The sequence below is a fragment of the Kogia breviceps genome, chromosome 7 (genome assembly GCF_026419965.1).
Source record: "Kogia breviceps isolate mKogBre1 chromosome 7, mKogBre1 haplotype 1, whole genome shotgun sequence".
Taxonomy (NCBI): domain Eukaryota; kingdom Metazoa; phylum Chordata; class Mammalia; order Artiodactyla; family Physeteridae; genus Kogia; species Kogia breviceps.
Window position 1 is genome coordinate 75,356,915 of NC_081316.1, and position 24,487 is coordinate 75,381,401.

At 40.4% G+C, this 24,487-nt stretch overlaps 1 protein-coding gene and 1 non-coding gene across 3 annotated transcripts; both read left to right on the forward strand.

Annotated features, from left to right (window-relative positions):
* The first annotated feature begins 10,192 nt into the window (after positions 1 to 10,192).
* Positions 10,193 to 23,015, forward strand: EIF4G2 (eukaryotic translation initiation factor 4 gamma 2). Of its 2 annotated transcripts, XM_067038612.1 has the most exons (22): positions 10,193 to 11,113; positions 12,427 to 12,553; positions 12,892 to 12,957; positions 13,613 to 13,753; positions 14,310 to 14,412; positions 15,110 to 15,241; positions 15,331 to 15,397; positions 15,479 to 15,630; positions 16,340 to 16,450; positions 16,630 to 16,713; positions 16,795 to 16,893; positions 17,163 to 17,304; positions 17,394 to 17,554; positions 17,934 to 18,047; positions 18,645 to 18,770; positions 18,923 to 19,027; positions 19,116 to 19,331; positions 19,417 to 19,675; positions 20,004 to 20,208; positions 20,365 to 20,576; positions 20,664 to 20,785; positions 22,187 to 23,015. In XM_067038612.1, exons 8-22 carry the CDS (start codon positions 15,547 to 15,549, stop codon positions 22,250 to 22,252), a joined length of 2,106 nt encoding a protein of 701 aa, XP_066894713.1. In that variant the 5' UTR covers positions 10,193 to 11,113; positions 12,427 to 12,553; positions 12,892 to 12,957; positions 13,613 to 13,753; positions 14,310 to 14,412; positions 15,110 to 15,241; positions 15,331 to 15,397; positions 15,479 to 15,546; the 3' UTR covers positions 22,253 to 23,015. The 2 variants fall into 2 exon arrangements, with proteins under 2 accessions (XP_066894713.1, XP_066894714.1); XM_067038613.1 differs by lacking the exon at positions 17,934 to 18,047 and having other exon boundaries at positions 10,821 to 11,113.
* Positions 18,098 to 18,238, forward strand: LOC131760695 (small nucleolar RNA SNORD97). Its single transcript, XR_009336797.1, has one exon. It is a non-coding gene; the product is annotated as a small nucleolar RNA SNORD97 (small nucleolar RNA).
* Positions 23,016 to 24,487: the final 1,472 nt, after the last annotated feature.

Consider the following 24,487-nt stretch of genomic DNA (forward strand, 5'->3'; position numbering starts at 1 on the left):
GGCGAGGAGTCATGGACAGGTTCTGAGCTCAGTGGTGGGAATGTGAAAATGGAGATGTGCAGTGCTCTTGGGCAAAGATTAAAGTCCCTGAGACAGCACTGGGTAACTGTGAATCAGCGTTGGTTCACCATGATATCTTTGCTTTCAGTTTTGAGTTCCTTGGTGATTCACAAATGTTCTCTCTCTCCACTCTTTATCTAATCAGCCACAATAGACTGTAACTGTCAACCAGAGAACAATGTATTTATAGCTAAGGAAAGGTAAGTATTTGGTGCAATAGCAACCAAAATTCATTTTCTTATATATAGGTCTGCCACACCATCTTCAAATTTCTTTCCCTTTTATTTTTTCTGTTTTTTAATGTTTATTTATGTATTTATTTATATTTATTTATTTGGCTGTGCTGGGTCTTAGTTGTGGCACACAGGATCTTCACTGCAGCATGCGGGACCTTTTAGTCGTGGCATGTGAGACTAATTTCCTGACCTGGGATCGAACCTGGGCCCCCAGCACTGGAAGCACAGAGTCTTAGCCACTGGACCACTAGGGAAGTCCTTTCTTTCCCTTTTAGAATTGGCTCACTATTTTCTTTCTATAAAGCAAATCATTATTCAACCAATGAGAATATATTATTTTTAGTAAGTCATTAATATTTCAATAATTTTTTTGGGGGGTGGCGCCTAGTGGCATGCGGGATCTTATTTCCCCAACCAGGGATTGAACCCGCCCCCACTACAGGGGAAGCACGGAATCTTAACCACTGGACCGCCAAAGAAGTCTCAATATTTCAATACTCTTTAGAAGCACACAAATCATTCTACCAAAATTATTGATAGAATGGCTACTACACTTTGGGCAATTTTTATGTAAACCAGAGCAATCACATATAATGAATTTATAGTTTGGTGGGTAAAAATGAACACTCTTCTGTATTTTAATTCACAGTTCAGGGACCATAGGAGGCAACCAAATTTAAAAGAAGGGAAGGGAAAGTACTTGGGCAGGGAACTGGGTATCCTGGTTTCTAGACCCTGTATTGTGCAACTTCAAGGGCAAGACCCTAAATATAGATCTCAGAGCACCTCAGTCGCATCATCTGTAGAATTGTGATACTACTACCTATGCTTTACCATCCCCCCTCAAAGATATCATGATCTGAAATGGGAAAATGCTTTGGACTTCTCAGAAAAACAGTGCTGCAAAGCTTTGAAACATTATTACTATCATTATGATTATTGTCATCATCCTCATACTTGGTTCTTATCATTATTGATCCTTCTTTCATCAGAGAAACTCAAATAAGATTTATAAAGAGAAACATATGGGGCTTCCCTGGTGGCATAGTGGTTAAGAATCCACCTGCCATGCAGGGGACACAGGTTCAAGCCCTGGTTTGGAAAGATCCCACAGGGCGCGGAGCAACTAAGCCCGTGCGCCACAACTACTGTGCCTGCACTCTAGAGCCTGCAAGCCACGTATCACTACTGAGCCCACGTATCACAACTACTGAAGCCCGTGCGCCTAGAGCCCGTGCTCCACAACAAGAGAAGCCACCGCAATGAGAAGCCCATGCACCGCTACGAAGAGCAGCCCCCACTCGCCACAACTAGAGAAAGCCCGCGCACAGCAACGAAGACCCAACACAGCCAAAAATAAATAAATAAAATTTATTTTAAAAAAGAGAAACATGTATTCATATAGCATATCTCTAGGAAAATTCAATAATTCCTATATATGAAATAAGTAACTAGCTTAAGTTTTCGAACAAGTTAGTAGATGATCCAGAACCATACTTTCGCTCCAGTACATATAAATATATATACCAGTTATCAGAGCAACGGCATAAATAACCCATCCCCTGGATTTTTAAACTCACACCCTAGTAGCTGAGTGTTTAAATGTTTTGCATACCTATACTTCCAATTTAAAAATTTGACCAGCTTTTAAAATTAATCATCAACTTTCCAAAGGTAGTGAGAGAATGAGATTAATTTCAGCTTCTCTTAAGAAGACAACTCAGCCTGACCTCAATAGTTTCCTAATTATAGAGAGAGAGGGAGAGGGAGACACTCAGGGAAGAGTTGCAGTTTGAGTCCAAAGGCAATCTACTGGCAGAATTTCTTGTTTCAAGGAGATCAGTCTTTGTTCTATTAAGACTTTCAACTGGGCTTCCCTGGTGGCGCAGTGGTTGAGAATCTGCCTGCCGATGCAGGGGACACGGGTTCGTGCCCCGTGAGCCATGGCCGCTGAGCCTGCGCATCCGGAGCCTGTGCTCCGCAACGGGAGAGGCCACAGCAGTGAGAGGCCCGCATACCGCAAAAAAAAAAAAAAAAAAAGACTTTCAACTGATTGGATGAGGCCTACCCACATTATGGAGAGTAATCTGCTTTACAAAGTCCACCAATTTAAATGTTAATCTCATCCAAAAAACACCTTCACAGAAACATCCAGAATGTTCAACCATATATCTGGGCACTGTGGCCTTGGCAAGTTAAAGTAAAAAAATTAATCATCACAGCTGCTTTGATTACATTATTAAGACTCAGGTAAATGGTTTAGTGGCATTAAACAAGTACCATACATTATTTTAATTCTGAAAACTATATATTCTATTAAGAGATGAAGTATAAAGTAAAGAAAAACCACTGGAATAAAAGTTAAAAAAAACAGACATGCACAAGTCAGTTAGCTTCTCCAAATCTCAGTTTCCTCATTTGTGAAATGGAAATAAGAATATTTTTCCTGAAATGAAAACATTGTTTAAAGAGTAAATCTGAGCACTTTATAAATTATTATCAAGTGTATATAATCGATGCTCTGGACATGTGTACTTACTGCCCTCCAAAACATGATTAAATACTTGGTTTATGGCACTGAACTATCTATTTCAGTTCTATAATTTACATTTTCAAGAACAATGATTCTTTAACTGCATTGTTTTAGCACACTTTTTGGTCACATTAGTTGTAAGATGTACTGTAAATAAGTATTGTCACTAATAAAAATTATATAAAGTACCAAAGTTTGCAAATTATTTTCTTATTTAATAAATTAGAGTGGATGCAATATTATCCCTATAATAGCTTTCTTAGTAACTTGCATTCACATATGCTTTTTTACTGTGGAAAGAAAGGAATACTAGGAATTGCACATGAAGACTGTATCATCTAACTCGCTACTACTAGTAATCTTTTTTTTTTTTTTTTTTGGCCGTGCCTCGAGGCTTGTGGGATCTTACTTCCCCAACCAGGGATTGAACCCAGGCCACCACAGTGAAAGCACCGAGTCCTAACCACTGGACTGCCAGGGAATTCCCAACTGCTAGTAATCTTGATCACCTGCCAGCAGTGTTTCTTGCAGATGAACATTACCCATTCTCTAAATTTATTTTTTCTAAAAAACTTATGAAATGCCCTGAACTGAAAGCATCAGTTACCCTCCTCTACTTAAGACTCAGGTGTGTCTCTGGCCCATCTGATAAAGAAAACTTTGCCCCGAAATGGGCCTCCCACTTCCAGCTTACAAGTTCTATACTCAAAGATATAAGAGGTATCCATATTGATGAAGTTCAATGAGAGCAGTCATGCTGCTATCTATCCATTTAAGAACTTTATAAACACTATGTTTGACTTAGAAAAAAAACAGCAAAGGGAAAAATACTAACAGGCAGGATCTTGGTTTACTTCATTCTGTTGGCCTAACAATATGCATCATAAGCAAGACGATCACACGTCTTTACCTGGCATAGTCCTGGTTTATGCCCACTGTCCCAATGTAATTATTAATGGCACCCTTTCTTACCTAAAGCATAAAGTGCTTAGAATTGTTTATCGATGTATACCCAACTTCTAGTAATGTAAAAGCGTGCATTGTGTGCTCACTAAATATTCATTGAATGAATGAATGATGATCCAAGTAAAGACTGACCTGTGAAACAGAAGTCCAAGAATTTAGCTTTGCACTAAAATGTTATGAGCACTGAAGTGGGCTGAATGGTAGCCCCTCAAAGAAATGCCCATATCCTAATCCCTGAAACTTGTGGATATTATCTTATATGGCAAAAATATAATTAAGGATCTCAAGAGAAGGAGTTCATCCTGAATTATCTGAGTGCAATCACTCGCATCCTCATAGGACAGAATCAGAGGGAGTTTTGTGACACACACACACAGAAAAGAAGGCAATGCCAAGACAGAGCAGAGAGACATGTAGTCATAAGCCAAGGAATGCCAACAGCCACCAGAAGCTGGAAGAGGCAAGAGATGGATTCTCCTCTAGAGCCTCCATAGGAAGTACAGCCCTTCCAACGCATTGATTTTGGACTTCAGACCTACAGAACTGTGAGAAAATTAATTTCTGTTATTTTAAGTCACCTACTTTGGGACAATTTGTTATGGTAGCCATAAGAAACTAATGCAAGCCCCTTATACATTGCATGCAAAAGTGATAAGAAAAAAAAAGGAATATCCCCATTATGGTTACTCATGTTGCTATAGGAGGGAGCTTGGTGCACTTGGGAAAGTATGAGACTCTGCCACACACAAACAATTATTTTGGAAAAGTAATTATTACCTCTTTTAATTTCCCTATCTGTAAAATTGGGGAAATGACACTTCCCTACTTACCCCACATGACTTGTACTGAGACTCAAATGAGAGAATGTATATTCTTGTATTCAATAAATATTTATTGATGCCTATTATATGTCAGGAACTATTGTAAGTACTGTATCTAAAGGATGTAACAGTGAACATGACAGACAAGTTACCTGCTGTCATTGAGCTTACATCCTAATGTGGTAAGCAGATAATACACAAGAAAGAATGGAAAAAATCATTTCAGATAGTGATAAGGACTATGATAAAAATAAGTGGAGTAATGTGATAGAGTACCTGGAAGAGGAAACATTACATAGGGTGATCAGGGAAGGCTTTTCTAAAAAGGTGACCATAAGCTCATAAAGCTGAGACCTAAACTTTGAAAAAGAGCCAGCCATATAAAAAACTGGAATAAGAAATTTGGGAGCAGTGGAAGTTGAAAAATAAGTAGCCATAGCCTTTGCATGTTTGAAGAATAGAAAGCTTTTCATGAACTGGATATGTCTGAAGAATAGAAGAAAAAAGGCCAGTGTGACTAAAGCAGAGAGGTCAAGGAGGAATATGGTAGGAGACAAGATCAGAGTGATAGTCAAGGGCTGGATCATGTAAGGCTTTGCAGGCCATAATGAGAGTTTGGATTTTACTGTGGATGTAATGTATATCCATGATCAAGGGCTTTAAGCACGAGTGGTGTTATCTGATTGACATTTTTAAAAGATGACAGGCTTGTGGGTAGAAAATGTAGTGGAGAGCGAGAGATGAAGTTGAGAGACCAGTTAGGGGTCTATTGAAGTAATCCAGACAAGAGATAAAGGTGGTTAGAGTCAAGTGACAGCAAGGTAGATCAAGAGAAGTGGACCAACTTAAGATATATTTTGGAGATATAGCCAATAGAATTTCAGATGAATTAGATCCTGGAGATGAGAGACAGAGAAATTAAGAATGATTCATAGGTTTTGGGCCTTAGCAACTGGCAGATGGTGATCAATGGAGGAAAAACTATTCTGAACATGTTAAATTTGAAATGCCTATTATATATCCAAGGGGAAATTTCAGTAGGCAATTTGATATATTTCTATAGCTTGCATGGGAGGGGGTGGGAATGAATCAGAGATGAAGATATGAATTTGGAAATCATCATCATATAAATGGTATTTACAGTCATAGGACAAATGAATTACCTAGGGAGAAAGTACTCAGAGGGAAGATAAGGCCCAGAATAAATCCTTGGATACTTTAATATTTAGAGGTCAAGCAGAGGAGGAGAAGCTAGCAGAGACAGCTGAATTGGTGAAGGAGCCAATGAGGTAGGAGGAAATCCTGGAAAGTGTAAAGTCATGGAAGCCAAGAGAAAAAGGAATGAATAAATGTCAAAAAGATAACATGCACAAATATTTTCTCAGCTCCTGCTGTGCGCAAAGAACTCTATTCGAAGTACAAGAGAAGTGTTCCCCATTTCAATGGCCTTACAATTTTGGAAGGGAGATAAAAGTAAGCCCCATAAAAATACTGCAGTACATAGCCTTCTAACTGACCTCCCTATCTCCAGATTTGCCTTTCAATCCATTCTACATAAGCCACAAGCTTAATTTCCCTAAAACAGCACTCTGATCAATTAAAACTGATCAACTTTAAACCAAAACTAACTAGAGGTCTGATCAGCTCAAGAACTTTCTTTGCCCATGTAGTCAGTCCCAAATCATCATTCTGGCATTCAAGGAAGGATGGCCCCAGCCTCATCCCCTATTATTCCCTTTATGAAACCTTATAGCATTTTTCTTGGTTGTTCAGTTTAGCATTCATTCTACCCTTTCCTGCCCTTGTATGTAATTGGTGTATGTATCTTTTCTTCATCTAGATTGTGAGCTCTTTGAAAACAGAGATTAAGCCCAAGCTCCTTGCCTAGCCACTAGTAGATTAACTAATTAGTCTTATTTTTTTTCTGCCAAGTAGAAAAAGACCACCAAATTTTGGTCATATGTTATAGAACATGGGTGTTATAATGGAGCAAAATTTGAGTACCGTAGAAATGGATTATGAATAACAAAAAATGGAGGAGGGATGTGTTCAGAAACAGGGAAGTAGTCTGAAACCAGATTACAAAGGGCCTTTTATGCCAAACTAAGGGGTCCCGATGTTATTCTCTTAGGGGAGACCTACTGAGGTTTTTGAGCAGAGTACTTAAATACTCATATCGGTGCTTCAGAAATGAAATCGTAAAGGGGATAAATAAGGATGGCCTCAAAATTGCAAGCAATGGAGCGCTAGTGGGAATGAATTTTTGGAGGCAGCAATACCAGCCTAACTGGCTCTACGAGAGACCACTGGGTGTCTGGGAGTGGTGAAAAACAAGGCCAATAGACGCGGTATGGTAAGGCCAGCAGATGAAGGGTCTGAAAGCCAGGCAAAGGCATATGAAGTGGGATCCCTGGGTTCTAATGCCTGTTTCCCTACTTGGGCAAAGTCTTTTACTGTTTCCAGAGTCCAGTTTTCTTTTCCTAGGTTTTTTTCAGCTGTAAATGTTATCATTTCTATAGTACTCTGAACTGCTACAGTGTTTCTCAAAACTTGACTGCACATTAGCGTTACTTGGAGAGCTTTAAAAGCTGTTGATGCTGGATCCGCCTCTGAGAGATTCGGATTTATCTGGTCTTGGATGCAGCCAAGACATGGAGAGTTTTAAAAGGTTCCCCCGGGTGATTCTACTGTGCAGCCGAGGTTGAGATCAAACTGATGTAAAAAATAGTGAAGCACTAAGGTTCTTTTAAGCATGGTAGTAATATGCTGGGGAAAAATAGTGTTTTAAGGAAGACTAATATGAGTATACAGCATAGAGGGAAAAGACTATAGGAGAACAACCAGAATTTTTCAATAATTCAGGAGGAACAATTACTAAGGCCTACATTAGCATGCAAGCAATGACACTGTAGGAAAGCAGATGTATGTAGGAAGAAGATGATTTAGAGGGAAGTAACACTGGGACTCAATAATACATTGAATGTTGGGCTTCCCTGGTGGCGCAGTGGTTGAGAATCCACCTGCCGTTGCAGGGGACACGGGTTCATGCCCCGGTCCAGGAAGATCCCACATGCCACGGAGCGGCTGGGCCTGTGAGCCATGGACGCTGAGCCTGTGCGTCCGGAGCCTGTGCTCCACAATGGGAGAGGCCACAACAGTGAAAGGCCCGCATACCAAAACAACAACAACAAAAAAATTGAATGTTATACCTGATCAAAGTTTCTAGTATAGAAGAATAGTGGAATAGTCAACTTTCTAGTATAGAAGAATAGTGGAATCCTTGGCAAAACCAAAATAGTTGTGAAGCAGTTGGATAATCAATATTATTGACAATAAAGTAACTGACATTAAGGAATTACTACATCAGGGACTATGCTATGGGCTTTACATATATTATCTCATTTAATCTTTACAACATCTCTGTAAATACAGTTATTCCCATTTTATAGGTTCAGAAACTAAGAAGAGAGAGCAGTTAAACTTGCCCAAAGTCACACAGTAAGTGGTAGAGAAGATATTTAAACTAACCGGTCTGCTCCTTTTCCTTGTAATAGGAGGATGATCAGTTAATACTGAGTCTGTTGAATTTGAATAAATAACAAAAAAAAAGAAAAATGTCTATATAAGCCACACAGGAACATAAATGAGTGAATCAAGTCAGATTTCACTATGGTGGAATGAAGAGAAAACATCTAGATGAGGCAGTCACTACTCAGCTATACTTGAATGTTGCCCTTTTGGAATTTCAGGCCCAGTATTGCCATATTTTAAGATTTTTCATGAAAAGATGGAAATCTAGATTTGTATGTAAAATCTCCTAAAATTTCAATGTCAACTAATTCAAATGTTTAAAACTACTGTATGGCCTAGACTAAGTATGGATGCAAGTTTGCATATCTGATAAATAGGCTTGTTAGAAACTCAGAATTGAAGATAGTAAGAGATCTGGGCTGGAGATATATGATTGGGGAACCCTTAAGCACAGAGAAGATAATAACCAGCATTTGACATTATTAATTAAAATAATGCAAATATCTATAAGTTAACAAGTCAGTCAGTACTCTAAGAGCTTTGCAATCTTTAGAAAACTGACATAAAATGTAAGTGTTAAAATGAGCAGATTGAAGTGGGTGTATTTAAAATTCAATTTTCTATAAACTAAAAGCTAAATTCCAGACGACTTGAATTTTCATACATCCATGATGTGATGGAAATATTTCAAAATGTGAATATCTGTGCCGCCCACTGATGGAAAGGTAATTGAAAGATTGTTTTATCCGTATTTCTACTTTATTGCTCTTAGTCCAATTTCTCACATACACTCATACCTGCAAAGCCCATAGCAGAGGGGGTTCACAATTAGCAAAAATTAAATAAAACCTCTTTTATTTTTAATTATTGAGTTTCAAGTTCCTCAATTAAAAGACCATCCAGGTTTTAGGATTCAGTAAATACTCTTTGAAGTCTAACCTAGAATAGTTTTTGAACACTATTCTTTCTATCAGATTAATGTATTATCAATCATGAAGAATGTAAGCCAGTTATGTAAAAATACCACATATATATGAAAGCTTTTTTGCAAACTGTAAAGCCCTACTGAAATTATTTTAAAATATTATTCTGGTGTTATTTTTGAAGCGAAAAGGGTCCTGAAATTACAAAGTTGAACTTCTTGTATTTGAAACACAATTTTTACCTTTCCTAAAAATATAGTTTCCTTTAAAAAATATTTTTTACATGTAACTAACTCCAAGGGTGAGAATATCTTTTCCAGTTATTAAAGTTCAAGTGAAATTTACTTGATAGCAATAATTTTAGAAAAATATAATAATGAGGGGGAATGATCAGCCTAATATACGGCAAAGAGCTAAAGATGCTGGAATTGTGTTAGAAACCTTCAGGGCCCACCACACCCTTCCACAATCAGGTGTCAATGTCCTAGGAAAAACTGGCACGTCGGTTGAACATCGTATTGAGGACTAGGTATTTTCAACCCCAAAGCTGTTGACATGTCAAACAGGTTTGAATCCTTGGAAATACTGCCCTTTGTTGGACACTTTCTTTAAACGTCATCCACGTTAAAACACACATACACACACACAGAGAGTTTCTTCCTTTAGATTACACATTCATTATATCAAGAACTATATTCAAGATGAAGACATTACTGTTAAGTATATGGAAATATGACTCCATTTTTGTATAGCTAAAATGTCGCATACGATGGAACACTTCATTTTACTGCAACTCTCCCTTAAAATATTAGCCGAGAAGTATAAACAGTTCAACCTGACGGCTTTGAAAAGCCTAATCCTATTTGTTAGGATGGACCTTCTGTAAAATGGAAATATACGGCTGTCAGTCTTCAATGTGCTTAAAAAACAAACAAATCAGGAGCTGGCAATGAAAATCTTCCAGACTCCCGCCCTCCGCAAACACTTCTTCCAAAGAATTCTGGTATATTCTAGGTCTTCCTCCGTGACCGCTGGCAGGACATTCCTTTGGGAAAAGCTGCTTCTCTAGTGAGGTACAAAGACAATAAACCCCTTCCTTTCATCCCTTTCTCATTCACTCAGCAGGAGGTGGAATAAATAGAGAACTGAATGAAGCTCTTTTAACGCCTGGAGATGCATCGTCTTTTCTCCTGAACTCTACTCTCCCGGCTCCCCGATCTAAAGGCTGCCGAAGCCGAGCACCTGGAGACCAACGATTCCCGGCGCCGCGCCGCGGGGGCGCCAGGCCTTAGCCCTACAGGCCCGTTCCAGGGAGGCCCAGCCTGCGAGGGGCAATCTCGGCTCCTCGGGGGCGCTAGGAAAAGCAGAGCTAGAACACGCCGAGGACAGGGTCGGGTGGAAGGGCGAGCTTCCTTCCCACATTCCCGGTGAGAAAACGAGGTAGAGGGGCTGGGGGCTGTATATCTCGAGCATGGGAATACGGACTCCAGGAACAAAGACACAGGAGGAGGAAAAGGCAGCCACACCAACGCAGACTCAAAGGGCTCTAGGACTTTACGCAAATGGGCAGCAACCCTACGGTGCTCAGTTCCCCTTACGCCACTGGCTTAGCCTCAGAGCCTTCGCGAATATGGCTTTGCGCACTGCGGAGGGGCTGCGCCGCAACCAAGCTTGGCCCTGTGGCTCCTCCCCGCCTCCCCGCGCTGATTGGCGGAAGACAGAAGCCTAGCCGCTGATTGGGTGGCAAAGGAGCCATTCGGGGCGGCTCTGGTGGGTTCGGCTGCCCTAGAGTGATAAGTTCGGCTTCAGACACGCCTCAGCGCCAGCAGCGAGTCGGAGCTCTATGGAGGTGGCGGCGAGAACTGGGTTGTGGTTGCAGCAGCGACTCTTTTGAGCTGAGAGTTTCAAGCCAGTCCCGACTCCTTCCTTCCCCCTTCCCTCCCCCTTTTTTGTTTTCCGTTCCCCTCCCCCTCCCTTCCCCGTCCCCGACGACCGGATCCTGAGGAGGCAGCTGCAGTGGCAGCTGCTGAGTTCTCGGTGAAGGTGAGTGGAGCCGCCGCCGCCGCCGCCGCCGCCGAGTGAAGCGCTCTAAAATGGCCGCCGCCCCTGCCCGCTTCTTCTCGAGCGGTACAAAATGGCGGCCGCAGGCGGAGCCGGGCGGGGCGACCCCTTTCTAGCGTTTCCTCCGCGCTTTGGGCACCTGAAAATTCTTCCCCTTTGTTCTCCCTTCCCGTTGCTGACGGAGTAGAAGGAACCTGGCGGCCCCCGGACGTCTTTGTGGCTGTTGGCGGCCGTCCCCCGCGGAGCCGGATCCCGGGCGCGGGTGTGCTCCGACGGGGAGAGCGTGGCGGGGCGGTGCGAGTTGGGGGAGGGACGCGGGCCGGCGGGGAGGGCCCGGCCGTTGGCGTGGGACCAGCCGAGGCGGAGGAATCCCGGAGCCCGGCCTCCCCGGTGGGGAGGAAATGTATGGGACCCGGGGCCGGCGGGGAGCGACCGGGCTGCCCTTGGTGGAGGAGCGAAGGGCCTGCCTAGCGAGCCCCGCCTGCGATGGGACAGGGGAGGGAAGCGAGGGTTTTTGAGGTTTTGTCGGGTGGGGAGGGAGCAGCGAGGCGGTTGTCAGTCCCTCGGGGATTTATGGGTGGGAGGGTGCCGCTGGAGGCGGCGGGTGGGAAGGAGGCCGCCTTCCTGCCTGAGAACAAAGAGCCGGGCCGCGGGGGCGGCCTTCACTCCTCACCGAGGCTTGCCCGCGGCGGCTTCGCGAGAGGCTGTCGGAAGCACTTCCCTAAGTCGGGCCTGGGTGGGAGGAATCCACTGCTCTTTTGTTCCCAGGAAAGGAAAAAATGGGGCGGAGGTTCCTGCTGCCATGTTGTGGCCCCGGTCTTCTGACGGGCCCTGTGCGCCCAGTTAAGAGTGAACAGTGGGGAAAGGCGTCTTTAGTTATCTCTTATCCAGTGTAGTTCGTTGTTGAGGCAGTAAAAACTTAACAACTGTTTTCCCAGGACGTGCCCGTCTTGTTAAGAGTTAGATTGTCTGTTACTGATCTCAGTGCTCAGCTGTAAAGGAGGTAGGATGTGGCTTTCTTAAGGATTAGTTCTTAGCAATTGAGAGATTCTTACATTTCTATGTAGGCACTTCCTTGCGTCCTTGAACACGAGAATTTCCAGGTGGTAAACAAAATAAAATTTTATTGTCCATTTGTGTTTCGAGTACATTCTATTTTAGTCTTAAGAGATCTGCAATGCAGTGTGTAAGGTCAATCAACTGCAGTGTGAGGCTCTGAAATAAATTGAAATTGAAGCGGGTTTACAGATTTGTATGATAGCAGTGTCTAATTTTGGTACTTTTTCTCATTCTAGGTTTTTCATTTCTCCCATCCCCTTCCCTCCCCACCCCATCCATTAATATTATTCTTTTGAAGATTCTTCGTTGTCAAGCCGCCAAAGTGGAGAGTGCGATTGCAGAAGGGGGTGCTTCTCGTTTCAGGTATGTGTAGATTTATTTTGGCAATTACTGTGACAAGACTAATCACAAAACCAAAGGAATAACCACACCAAGTAATTCTGATTTAGTTGTGCTGCAGGTTTAATTTATAATGTGCCGTGTACATCTTTTATTAAGCCCTAAAATTGTCATTGTTTTCTGTTTGCTATCTGAAGAATAAATGTAATTAATAACTTGGGTTTTCATTGGGCCTAAGTTCACTCTTCATCTGTGGTGTACTTACTGAAATCCAGAATAAAGAGATCCTTTATCTATTTTGAGTGAAATATACTTGGGGTATACTTTTTTTTTTTTTAAAAAAATGTTTTTCTGTTAAATAGTGCTTCTTCGGGCGGAGGAGGAAGTAGGGGTGCACCTCAGCACTATCCCAAGACTGCTGGCAACAGGTATAGTAAACGTGAAAAGAATGACTTCTGTAAATAACAGATTTAGGTTAATGGTGTTTCTAATGCATTACAGCATAGTTAATAAGGCATCAGGAATCCTATCTTAATGGGTATGATTTGTGTTACATATCCTAAATATAGAGTATCAGTTCTTAATGGTTTTTTAGCCAAACCATCTAATATGATTTGACGTTCTCAACTGCTATTTTATCCTGTTACACTTTGGATTATTTTCACTGATATTGTTTTTGAAGCCAGCCATTATTGTCTGTACTAAATTGTGGTAGTAAACCTGTATGCATATAACATGGTCATGAGACATTAGAAGATGTTGGTTCTTGTGGTGTGGCTCCTGGACCAGCAACACTGACATCACCTGGGAGCTTAGAAATACAAATTATCGGGCCTTTCCCCAGACCCACTAAAGCAGAAACTGGGGTGGGCCTAGGAATCTTTTAACAAGCCCTTCAGGTGATTGTGATATACAGTATTGTTTGAGAACCACTGATTGTGAGTTGCTTAGTTGTAAGGGAAGTTGAGGAAAACCTAAACTTTTTTCTGTTTAGAAGGATTTCTGATCTGTATGACATTTGATATGTGAGTGGATGCTATGTTTCAAGTTGTCTTAATCTTCATTTTCTTAATTTTTTACTAGCGAGTTCCTGGGGAAAACCCCAGGGCAAAACGCTCAGAAATGGATTCCTGCACGAAGCACTAGACGAGATGACAACTCCGCAGCAAACAACTCCGCAAATGAAAAAGAACGACATGATGCGATCTTCAGGAAAGTAAGAGGGTAAGGTTACTAGGGCTGTTTTGTCCTTTAAATAAAAGGAGGGAAGAAATGGGTTAACTGTTTCTTTTGTGTGTATGCTGTATTACTTAGAAGGCAATGTTCATGCCCTAAGTCTATTTTAATGAATGCAGTGTTGACAGTTTTAAGCTGAAAATTGGCACATCAGTGTTTTGGGGTTCAGAGTTAGTTGCTTTCAGTCATTGGGTTAAAATGCACAAGCCCATTGTGCTGACATTTCCTATGCCTGCTGTGTACCCAGTGATGCACAGAACATAGCGGTTTTAGCTCCTGGATCTAGCCTTGATATTAAGGAGGCTCTGGGTCTAGGTTTTGAGGATGTGAGTTTCTTGTCCAACAGCTGGGGACCCCCCAATTAGGTAGATATATTTTAAATAACAGGTTTATTTCAATTTTGGTTAGATGGGTTAAGAAGAATATGTTTTGATATTAAAGGGGAAAGTGATGGGGAAAAAATGAACATAATTTAAAGGCGATTTTTCAACTAAACAATTCCTTGTGTGTTGGCTGATACCTAGTCTGAATCCTCTTTTCCTAGCATACTAAATAAGCTTACTCCTGAGAAGTTTGACAAGCTATGCCTTGAGCTCCTCAATGTGGGTGTAGAGTCTAAACTCATCCTTAAAGGGGTCATACTGCTGGTAAGTTAAATGTTGGCTTAACTGAAAGGGAGAGGAAAAGATTTAACTCAGGTTGGGTGGGTGTGGGTGTGTGTTTTGCATTATTGCTTAAAACTGAGGTGTGAGTTACACATTAGATGTATGTATCTGAAAACTGGTGGGGTTTTTTTTTTTTTTTTTAAAGAAAATCACTAACTTTTAATGGTATCAGAATTAAGTGGTCATTTTAAATTGTATGTGTTGTGTTGCAGGGTTAATTGGGTTATTAGGCTATTAAGGGGGTTTTTGCTTTGCTTTTCCTTATGTGAAAAACACCATATTTTGGTTTTGGAAATGAGTTTTATGATAGTTGATGTGATTCCAGCATTTGTTTATAGTTTTTCCAAGATAATTTCAACTCCTGAGGGGGGAGGGTTTTGCTAGTACGAGATCTGTGTAAGTAGACTTCTTTGGTACGCTGCAGTAGCTTACAAAATTTAAGTGCTTATATTTTTCCAGGCTGTGTGCTAAAGCACTTTGCATGCCTCACCTGATTTAGTGTACACAGTAAGCCTTACAAAAGAGATGTTCTTATTTCCAGGTTACAGATGAGGCATAGAGAATTTGTCAGAAATTTGTGAGATTGAAGATCTTTAAGATTATAAGGAAGTATTAAGTTACAAAGAAAAGTTTTTTTCAAAAGTTGTCATATTTAGTTGTAAAAAGTCATTTGTTTTAGATTGTGGACAAAGCCCTAGAAGAGCCAAAGTATAGCTCACTGTATGCTCAGCTATGTCTGCGATTGGCAGAAGATGCACCAAACTTTGATGGCCCAGCAGCAGAGGGTCAGCCAGGACAGAAGCAAAGCACAGTAAGTGGTAGTGTTTGCTTGCTTATTTAAAGTTTATTTGAAAGGTTTCATTAGCAAGCCCTGACAAAAGTGTCTTTTGTTTCTAATAGACATTCAGACGCCTCCTAATTTCCAAATTACAAGATGAATTTGAAAACCGAACCAGAAATGTTGATGGTGAGAATTTGTTTGGTACGATGTAGTACTGTATATGTTCAACTTAATTCTGAATGTTGACTTTATTCTATCTTATTGCAGTCTATGATAAGCGTGAAAATCCCCTCCTCCCCGAGGAGGAGGAACAGAGAGCCATTGCTAAGATCAAGATGTTGGGGAACATCAAATTCATTGGAGAACTTGGAAAGCTTGATCTTATTCATGAATCTATCCTTCATAAGTGCATCAAAACAGTAAGTATGAGTGGGAATGGAAGCTTACATTAATCACTGGGTACATCATTATTTGGGGGAAATGGGTCAGTTATAATTTATAACTTTGCCATGTGAGAGTGTTGGTAGGCTAGTTAAATATTTTAGATTGCCAGCAAAATTGTTATTTAAATGTTGTAAATATGGAAATATGCAGTATGTTGTGCAAGGTAGGGGTAGAACTGATTGCCTACCTATGTGTAAGTTGCTCAGTTTGGAGGGATGTCTTCAACAGAAACCAGAGTAAAGAGTTCTATACTAGGAACTATGAGTCAATGCAAACTTAAGGGAAAGTGCTACATCTAAACCAAGAAGGATTTATTTTTATTTTTTAAATTATTTTATTTTTGGCTGTGTCGGGTCTTTGTTGCTGTGTGCGGGCTTTCTCTAGTTGCGGTGAGCAGGGGCTACTCTTAATTGAGGTGCGCAGGCTTTTCATCGCGGTGGCTTCTCGTTGCAGATCACAGGCTCTAGGCACTTGGGCTTCAGTAGTTGTGGCTTTTGGGTTCTAGAATGCAGGCTCGGTAGTTGTGGTGCACGGGCTTAGTTGCTCCACGGCATGTGGGATCTTCCCAGACCAGGGCTCGAACCCGCGTCCCCTGCATTGGCAGGCGGATTCTTAACCACTGCACCACCAAGGAAGCCCCCCAAGAAGGATTTATAAACATGTGACATTTGTTTCTTTTGGTAGCTTTTGGAAAAAAAGAAGAGAGTCCAACTCAAAGATATGGGAGAGGATTTGGAGTGCCTCTGTCAGATAATGAGGACAGTGGGACCTAGGTTAGACCATGAACGAGCCAAGGTATGTGTATTGCTGACAAAGTGTAAGCTTGTTTTGATATTTATTCAAATCAAACAATGTATTTTTATGATATAGAGGATTGCCATTAGTCATTAACCTTGATAATACTTAGGAGGCTTAAATAGTATTCATTTGCCTTTAGCGTTTTCTTCTGAAAGTGTTTTTTTTTTTTCTTTCAGTCCTTAATGGATCAGTACTTTGCCCGAATGTGCTCCTTGATGTTAAGTAAGGAATTGCCAGCGAGGATTCGTTTCCTGCTGCAGGTAAAACTTGTTTCTTTAGGTATGCTGACTTTCTGTTTAGGAATATTAAAATAATACTTGTTAAAACTTTTTATATTAAAGGATACCGTGGAGTTGAGAGAACACCATTGGGTTCCTCGCAAGGCTTTTCTTGACAATGGACCAAAGACGATCAATCAAATCCGTCAAGATGCAGTAAAAGTAAGTTTTGCTTTGTTTTTAATGAAGTGGGTTTTAAGTTTATAATAGCACGAAGACCTTCTTAAACTTTTTGAGACTGTCTCATCTTACCAGTAGAGCTTAATGTTTATGGTGTCTTGTATGCCCTTTGAGAGAAGTTGTTTATAGAAATTATATAAATAGCACTCTTAATAGTCCAGGAAAGTATTTCTAGTTTTCCCAATATAACAAGTTTAGTTTTATGTAAAACAGTGTTCAGAAATAAGTGTTTATTCACTTCATTTCTGAAGGATCTAGGAGTGTTTATTCCTGCTCCTATGGCTCAAGGGATGAGAAGTGACTTCTTTCTGGAGGGACCGTTCATGCCACCCAGGATGAAAATGGATAGGGACCCACTTGGAGGACTTGCTGATATGTTTGGACAAATGCCAGGTGATTTTGAACAAAATAGTGGTTTGGTTACAGTAAAAACTGAGTTTAACATTTTGATAGTAAAGAGTTCTTCATGTCTATGTTTTAAGGTAGCGGAATTGGTACTGGTCCAGGAGTTATCCAGGATAGATTTTCACCCACCATGGGGCGTCATCGTTCAAATCAACTCTTCAATGGCCATGGGGGACACATCATGCCTCCCACACAATCGCAGTTTGGGGAGATGGGAGGCAAATTCATGAAAAGCCAGGTAAGAAAACATTTAAGGATGTTTAGGCAACAGGTATTAAATCTTGGAATGTATGTGAATAGATTTGCTTTTTTAAAAGGACAGATATTTCAGGTTTAGAAAACCTAAAAACAATGTTTTTCTAAACCAAATTTATATGTGCGACAGTTATTTCAAACTGGGTAAAATGCTTATCCTTAAGATTAGTAAAGTATTAGTAAAGTCACATCGCTTTATGTTAAGTTAGGTTAGATATTTATTCTTCCTGTTTCACTTTTTACTTTCTCTGGGCAAATTCAGATAAGCTTTCCTATGGCTTGGCCTCATCCCTTTGGTACTTGATTACCATAATTTGTGGACCCCTTTTTATCTAGACTTTCTTTCTCTCTTTCTGAAATAGGGGCTAAGCCAGCTCTACCATAACCAGAGTCAGGGACTCTTATCCCAGCTGCAAGGACAGTCGAAGGATATGCCACCTCGGTTTTCTAAGAAAGGACAGCTTAATGCAGATGAGGTACATTTGCCTATGTTACTTATACCATAGTTTGTCAATTCAGAAATCTATTGCCCGATGATTATAAAGACGCGTTATTAAGAGGACTTAATGCTGGAATTCTTAACCTTCTTTCTCTCTTTTCTGTACTACTTTTTCTTTCTTTGGATGTCCAGCGTCCTATGAGCGAAGATTATGAGATATGAGGGCAAATCTCTTAAAAGTCTTCAGTTAGAGCAAGGAAAATGGTTGATGAGATGTTTATTGTAACTTCCCTGCAAATAGAATGACTTACAATAAAGTAAAATGTTTTCTAAACTCTTAATTAAATTTACTGGTTTTTAATATTTTAGTGATGCTAATCCTTGGAGAATTCTGGTATAAGATTTATAACAGTATTTTATTTTTGTGTGCATCAGATCTTTAGTTTTCTTGCCAGAAATTAAACCTAATAACGTGGAATAACCTGTTTAATTATTTAAGATACTTAAATTTCTGCCATAGATTCTATCGTGCTTGTGTATGATGAATTAACTTTAGGATGTTGGAGTGTTGCATTTAATGTTAGCTAACTGCTTTTTAACTTGGATATCTGTTCTGATTTGTTTGCAATTCTAGATTAGCCTGAGGCCTGCTCAGTCTTTCCTAATGAATAAAAATCAAGTGCCAAAGCTTCAGCCCCAGATTACTATGATTCCTCCTAGTGCACAACCACCACGCACTCAAACACCACCTCTGGGACAGGTATGGACTGTAGCATGACAGTGTTTTCTGTCATTCCAGTACTTTCTGAAGATGTCTGAAGGCTGCTTTTTAATGTCTTCTCTCTTCATAAGTGCCTTTTTAATAATAAAAAAATATTAAACATTCATATCTACCGTTTTGCTGTTTTTTAGACACCTCAGCTTGGTCTCAAAACTAATCCACCACTTATTCAGGAAAAGCCTGCCAAGACCAGTAAAAAGCCACCACCATCAAAGGAAGAACTGCTTAAGTTAACAGTAAGTCTCAAATAATCCCATAGTCTGGTTCATGGAGTATATTTGAGATAGGAAAACTCTAAAGATATTCGAACTTTGTTCTTTTCAGGAAACTGTTGTAACCGAATATCTGAATAGTGGAAATGCAAACGAAGCTGTCAATGGTGTAAGAGAGATGAGGGCTCCTAAACACTTTCTCCCCGAGATGTTAAGCAAAGTAATCATCCTGTCACTAGACAGAAGTGATGAAGATAAAGAAAAAGCAAGTTCTTTGATCAGTTTACTCAAACAGGAAGGGATAGCCACAAGTGACAACTTCATGCAGGTAGAATACTTTCCGGATTCCATAAGAACTCTTGTCTTTCAAATTTGGAAACTAATAAAACTGATTGTTATATATTCCTTCTAAGGCTTTCCTGAATGTATTGGACCAGTGCCCCAAACTGGAGGTTGACATCCCCTTGGTGAAATCATATTTAGCACAGTTTGCAGCTCGTGCTATCATTTCGGAGCTGGTGAGCATTTCAGAACTAGCTCAACCACTGGAAAGTGGCACCCATTTTCCTCTCTTCTTACTTTGTCTTCAGCAATTAGCTAAATTGCAAGATCGAGAATGGTTAACAGAGCTTTTCCAACAAAGCAAGGTCAATATGCAGAAAATGCTCCCAGGTAAGAGAATGCTGGGGATTTTTTTGTTTATTTTTAATACTAAATCTGGGGATTCCTTAGTACCCTGCGTGAATTTATATAGGTCAGTGTGATTATCCTGTCCAGATAACAATAAGCATTCCCATAGATAGACTTCATCTTTATAAAAAGAAGAGGTTATTATGATATAACTATTTTCATTTGGTCCAAATACTGAGTTTCCTTTGCTAGGTTAGTTCCTTATTATTTTACATGAATCTTGTGCATTTGGAAAATCATTTGTAGAGCAGTTTTCTAGGCCAGCATAGGTAAAATGAACTATCTGATGGGAATGGCTTTCTCTCTTCAGAAATTGATCAGAATAAGGACCGCATGTTGGAGATCTTGGAAGGAAAGGGACTGAGTTTCTTATTCCCACTCCTCAAATTGGAGAAGGAACTGTTAAAGCAAATAAAGTTGGATCCATCTCCTCAAACCATATATAAGTGGATTAAAGATAACATCTCTCCCAAACTTCATGTAGATAAAGGATTTGTGAACATCTTAATGACTAGGTAAGGTAACAGAGTTGTGGTTTTCTACATTTAATAGAGAGTTAACCTGTGTTTTGTTTCCTAGAGAAAAGTCTACAAGGCAAGGGACTAAGAATTGTCTGTTTCTTGAGCTAGAAAATTTACTTTGAGGTTCTAACAAGACCTCTTTCTGTGCAGCTTCTTACAGTACATTTCTAGTGAAGTAAACCCACCCAGTGATGAAACAGATTCTTCCTCTGCTCCTTCCAAAGAACAGTTAGAGCAGGAAAAACAGCTGCTTCTTTCCTTCAAGCCAGTAATGCAGAAATTCCTTCATGATCACGTTGATCTACAAGTCAGTGCCCTCTATGCTCTTCAGGTGCACTGCTACAATAGCAACTTCCCGAAAGGTGAGAGGACCAATATCAGAAGAGAATGATGAGTGAGGGGCAACTCTTAAACAGCACACTAAATAATGGGGTTACATTTTGTCTTAGGCATGTTACTCCGCTTTTTTGTTCACTTCTATGACATGGAGATTATTGAAGAAGAAGCTTTCTTGGCTTGGAAAGAAGATATAACCCAAGAGTTTCCAGGGAAAGGCAAGGCTTTGTTCCAGGTAAATCATGAAGAGAAATTTGATGTGCTTTTTCCAGTTGGTATTGTTTTATATTGAGCGTTTTAAAGTTGAAATACAAGCAAAATAGCCCTGGTAATTTGTTCGTACATGTCATTCTTCACTGTTATAAAAGCTGTGGTAAAGTAGGCAGTTAGCAAAATGAAGTGAAGCTATGAAATAAAAGGCTTCAATCCTAGTCGTGTCTAAGCTGTTAGATTAGAGGTGGCTGGCATTTTTTAGAAGTAAAGCTACTTACAAAGATAGGGTGATTGTACATGATTGGATTGAGACATTTTTTTAAATGTCAGTAAACGTGAGATTGTTTCTGATTTCTCATACCATGATTTTTTATCTTATTTAGTGGAGTAGAATTCTAGCCATGGGGAAGAATTTGTATGTCAGGGGCTTCCATAGCATACGTTAATCATCTGGAAAGTAATTTAAAAGGAAGTTCCAGGTCTGATCCTAGACATTCTGATTTAGTAGGCCTGTGTGTGTTACACAACCCAGGTGATCCTCATACTACTTTTCTAGGGGCCAGGCTGTGAGAAATGCTGGTCTATAGTATCTTTATTCCTAAGGTTCAGGAACTAGCTTTATGGGGATAACCCTCACAACATTTGTCCATAGTCTTGTCCTTGGGAAATCTGATCTACAGTTCTGGGGTGGGGCTGGAGATCTACTTCTCAGAATCTTCTTTGTTGTCCTGTGTGCCTCCCCGCCCCCCCACACCCCGCATTGCTAATGTATTTAAGTTTGGGAGGAGCCACTGTCCCATATTAAAACAGTCCTGAAGTGTAATGGGAGTGGTGTCAAAGAATGACACCCAAGTTGATGGTTCCTAAACAGCTTGTAATCCCAAATCCAAATAATAAGCCATTTTTTTAAACATCCTTATTGGAGTACAATTGCTTTACTGTGTTGTGTTAGTTTCTGCTGTATAACAAAGTGAATCAGCTATATGTATACGTATATCCCCATATCCCCTCCCTCTTGTGTCTCCCTCCCACCCTCCCTATCCCACCCCTCTAGGTGGACACAAAGCAGCAAGCCCATCTCCCTGTGCTATGTGGCTGCTTCCCACTAGCTATCTGTTTTACGTTTGGTAGTGTATATATGTCAGTGCTACTCTCACTTCGTCCCAGCTTACCCTTTCCCCTCCCCCTCCCTGTGTCAAGTCCATTATCTACGTCTGCGTCTTTATTCCTGTCCTTAAGCCATTCTTTAAAATAACTGACAGCTAATACACAAATGTAGGTTCTGAAGACTGTTTGCAATTACAAAATGTGTGGTACTATCTAAAACTTTTGTCCTTAGGTAGGTTATTTGATCTGGAATAAAAAATTCTGCCATTCTGTCTTCTGTAAGTACTACTTATTTCATTAAATTACAAATTTACAGGTGAATCAGTGGCTAACCTGGCTAGAAACTGCTGAAGAAGAAGAATCAGAGGAAGAAGCTGACTAAAAGAACCAGCCAAAGCCTTAAATTGTGCAAAACATACTGTTGCTATGATGTAACTGCATTTGACCTAACCACTGCGAAAATTCATTCCGCTGTAATGTTTTCACAATATTTAAAGCAGAAGCACGTCAGTTAGGATTTCCTTCTGCGTAAGGTTTTTTTGTAGTGTAATGTCTTAATCATAGTCTACCATCAAATATTTTAGGAGTATCTTTAATGTTTAGATAGTATATTAGCAGCATGCAATAATTACATCATAAGTTCTCAAGCAGAGGCAGTCTATTGCAAGGACCTTCTTTGCTGCCAGTTATCATAGGCTGTTTTAAGTTAGAAAACTGAATAGCAACACTGAATACTGTAGAAATGCACTTTGCTCAGTAATACTTGAGTTGTTGCAATATTTGATTATCCATTTGGTTGTTACAGAAAAATTCTTAACTGTAATTGATGGTTGTTGCCGTAATAGTATATTGCCTGTATTTCTACCTCTAGTAATGGGCTTTATGTGCTAGATTTTAATATCCTTGAGCCTGGGCAAGTGCACAAGTCTTTTTAAAAGAAACATGGTTTACTTGCACAAAACTGATCAGTTTTGAGAGATCGTAAATGCCCTTGAAGTGGTCTTTGTGGGTGTGAAACAAATGGTGAGAATTTGAATTGGTCCCTCTTATTATAGTATTGAAATTAAGTCTACTTAATTTATCAAGTCATGTTCATGCCCTGATTTTATATACTTGTATCTATCAATAAACATTGTGATACTTGATATAGTTGTGTGACTTTAAGTAGCACCTACAAATTTGTGAAGAATTGATAGGTCTGTCTTCGGAACTTTTAATTCATAATCAGAAATTCACAATTTTCTGATTAGACAGAAAATTCAAGGTGGTTATTCCTCTTTAGGTCATGTTACTGGAAGTAACCAATATACAATTCCTGTAATCAGGGGCAGTGCTGAGAATCACAAGTCTTAAGAATTCAGAGGGACGTTGCTAATGCATAACAACAAACTTGGTGACATTTGTCTTTCATCACCATACTGAACTATGTGTGAGCTGAGAGGTTCATCACCCTCATGGTCAAGACAAGTGTTAACAATCATCATTCTCAGTAATTGTTTGTTTCAAGGAAGGTTCCTCCTTGAAACCCCAGAGTAGCCCAGTAAAACTGGCTCCTTAATCTAGCTGAAGCCCTGCATGGAGGTTTAAAATATATTTTCAGAAACCACTTAATAAGCATTTGCTCAAATCCCCAACCCCTTCTTAACCAGCCCTAGGAATGTAACAGTCCTAGGCAGGCTTTGGCTTGGGTAGGGGCTCTTGAAAGTGTTGCTGGAGTCCTGGTTGCTTGTCTTAGCTTCTAAGAGCAACCTGTACTTGGTCTGGGGGAATCCTCTAGGCAGACAGTAATACACCATACTTCTAAATCTGATAGAACCTTTGTCTTCAGTGTTGCACCTGCTTATTCTCTGAGGGGTGGTGGGTAAAAGCAGTATTTGTCCTCTTGGCATCAGATGCTAGCTCTCCCTGTGCCCTAGCAGACCTCTTCATTGAAGTTATAACAGATTCAGAGCTTTTGGTGGTTATTGTAAATACCTTGAAATTAAAGCTAAGTGGAGACTTGTGTAAATTGACTTTAGATAGAATATCAGGAATCTGATTTTACTAGGCTGTAGAAATAAATGGCATTCCTGGTGCTCTGCGCAACCCTCCCCAAGGGGGAAACTGATTTTTAACCCAGCAAATGTGGCCTCTTTTGTTAGAGAGGTGGGCCTTGGCTTCAGTTTACAGCCAGAATTCTCCCAATTCAGCTAGAGAATTGGGCCAAAGGAAGTCCCAGAGTTCGACGTGGTGTGGCGGTTTGGCAGAAGTCAGACCTATGTCCCCCCAACCAGTGCTTCAAGAACAACTCAGATGACCCTTAAAAAGCAACACCTCCCCACTCCATCTTGTTGAAAAAACACTGAACAGGGTGTTTTACAACCTACCGTACTACGGAATGACAGTATGTGGATGTACTGGGCATGTGCCTTGTATGAAGGACATAATGCTTTTAGTATCAGCACACTAAGTCTACAGTGATGTATCTTAAAGATAAGATTCCACATCTTCAGGCTTCCCTGGTGGTGCAGTGGTTGAGAATCTGCCTGCCAATGCAGGGGACACGGGTTCAAGCCCTAGTCCGGGAAGATCCCACATGCCGCGGAGCAACTAAGCCTGTGCGCCACAACTACTGAGC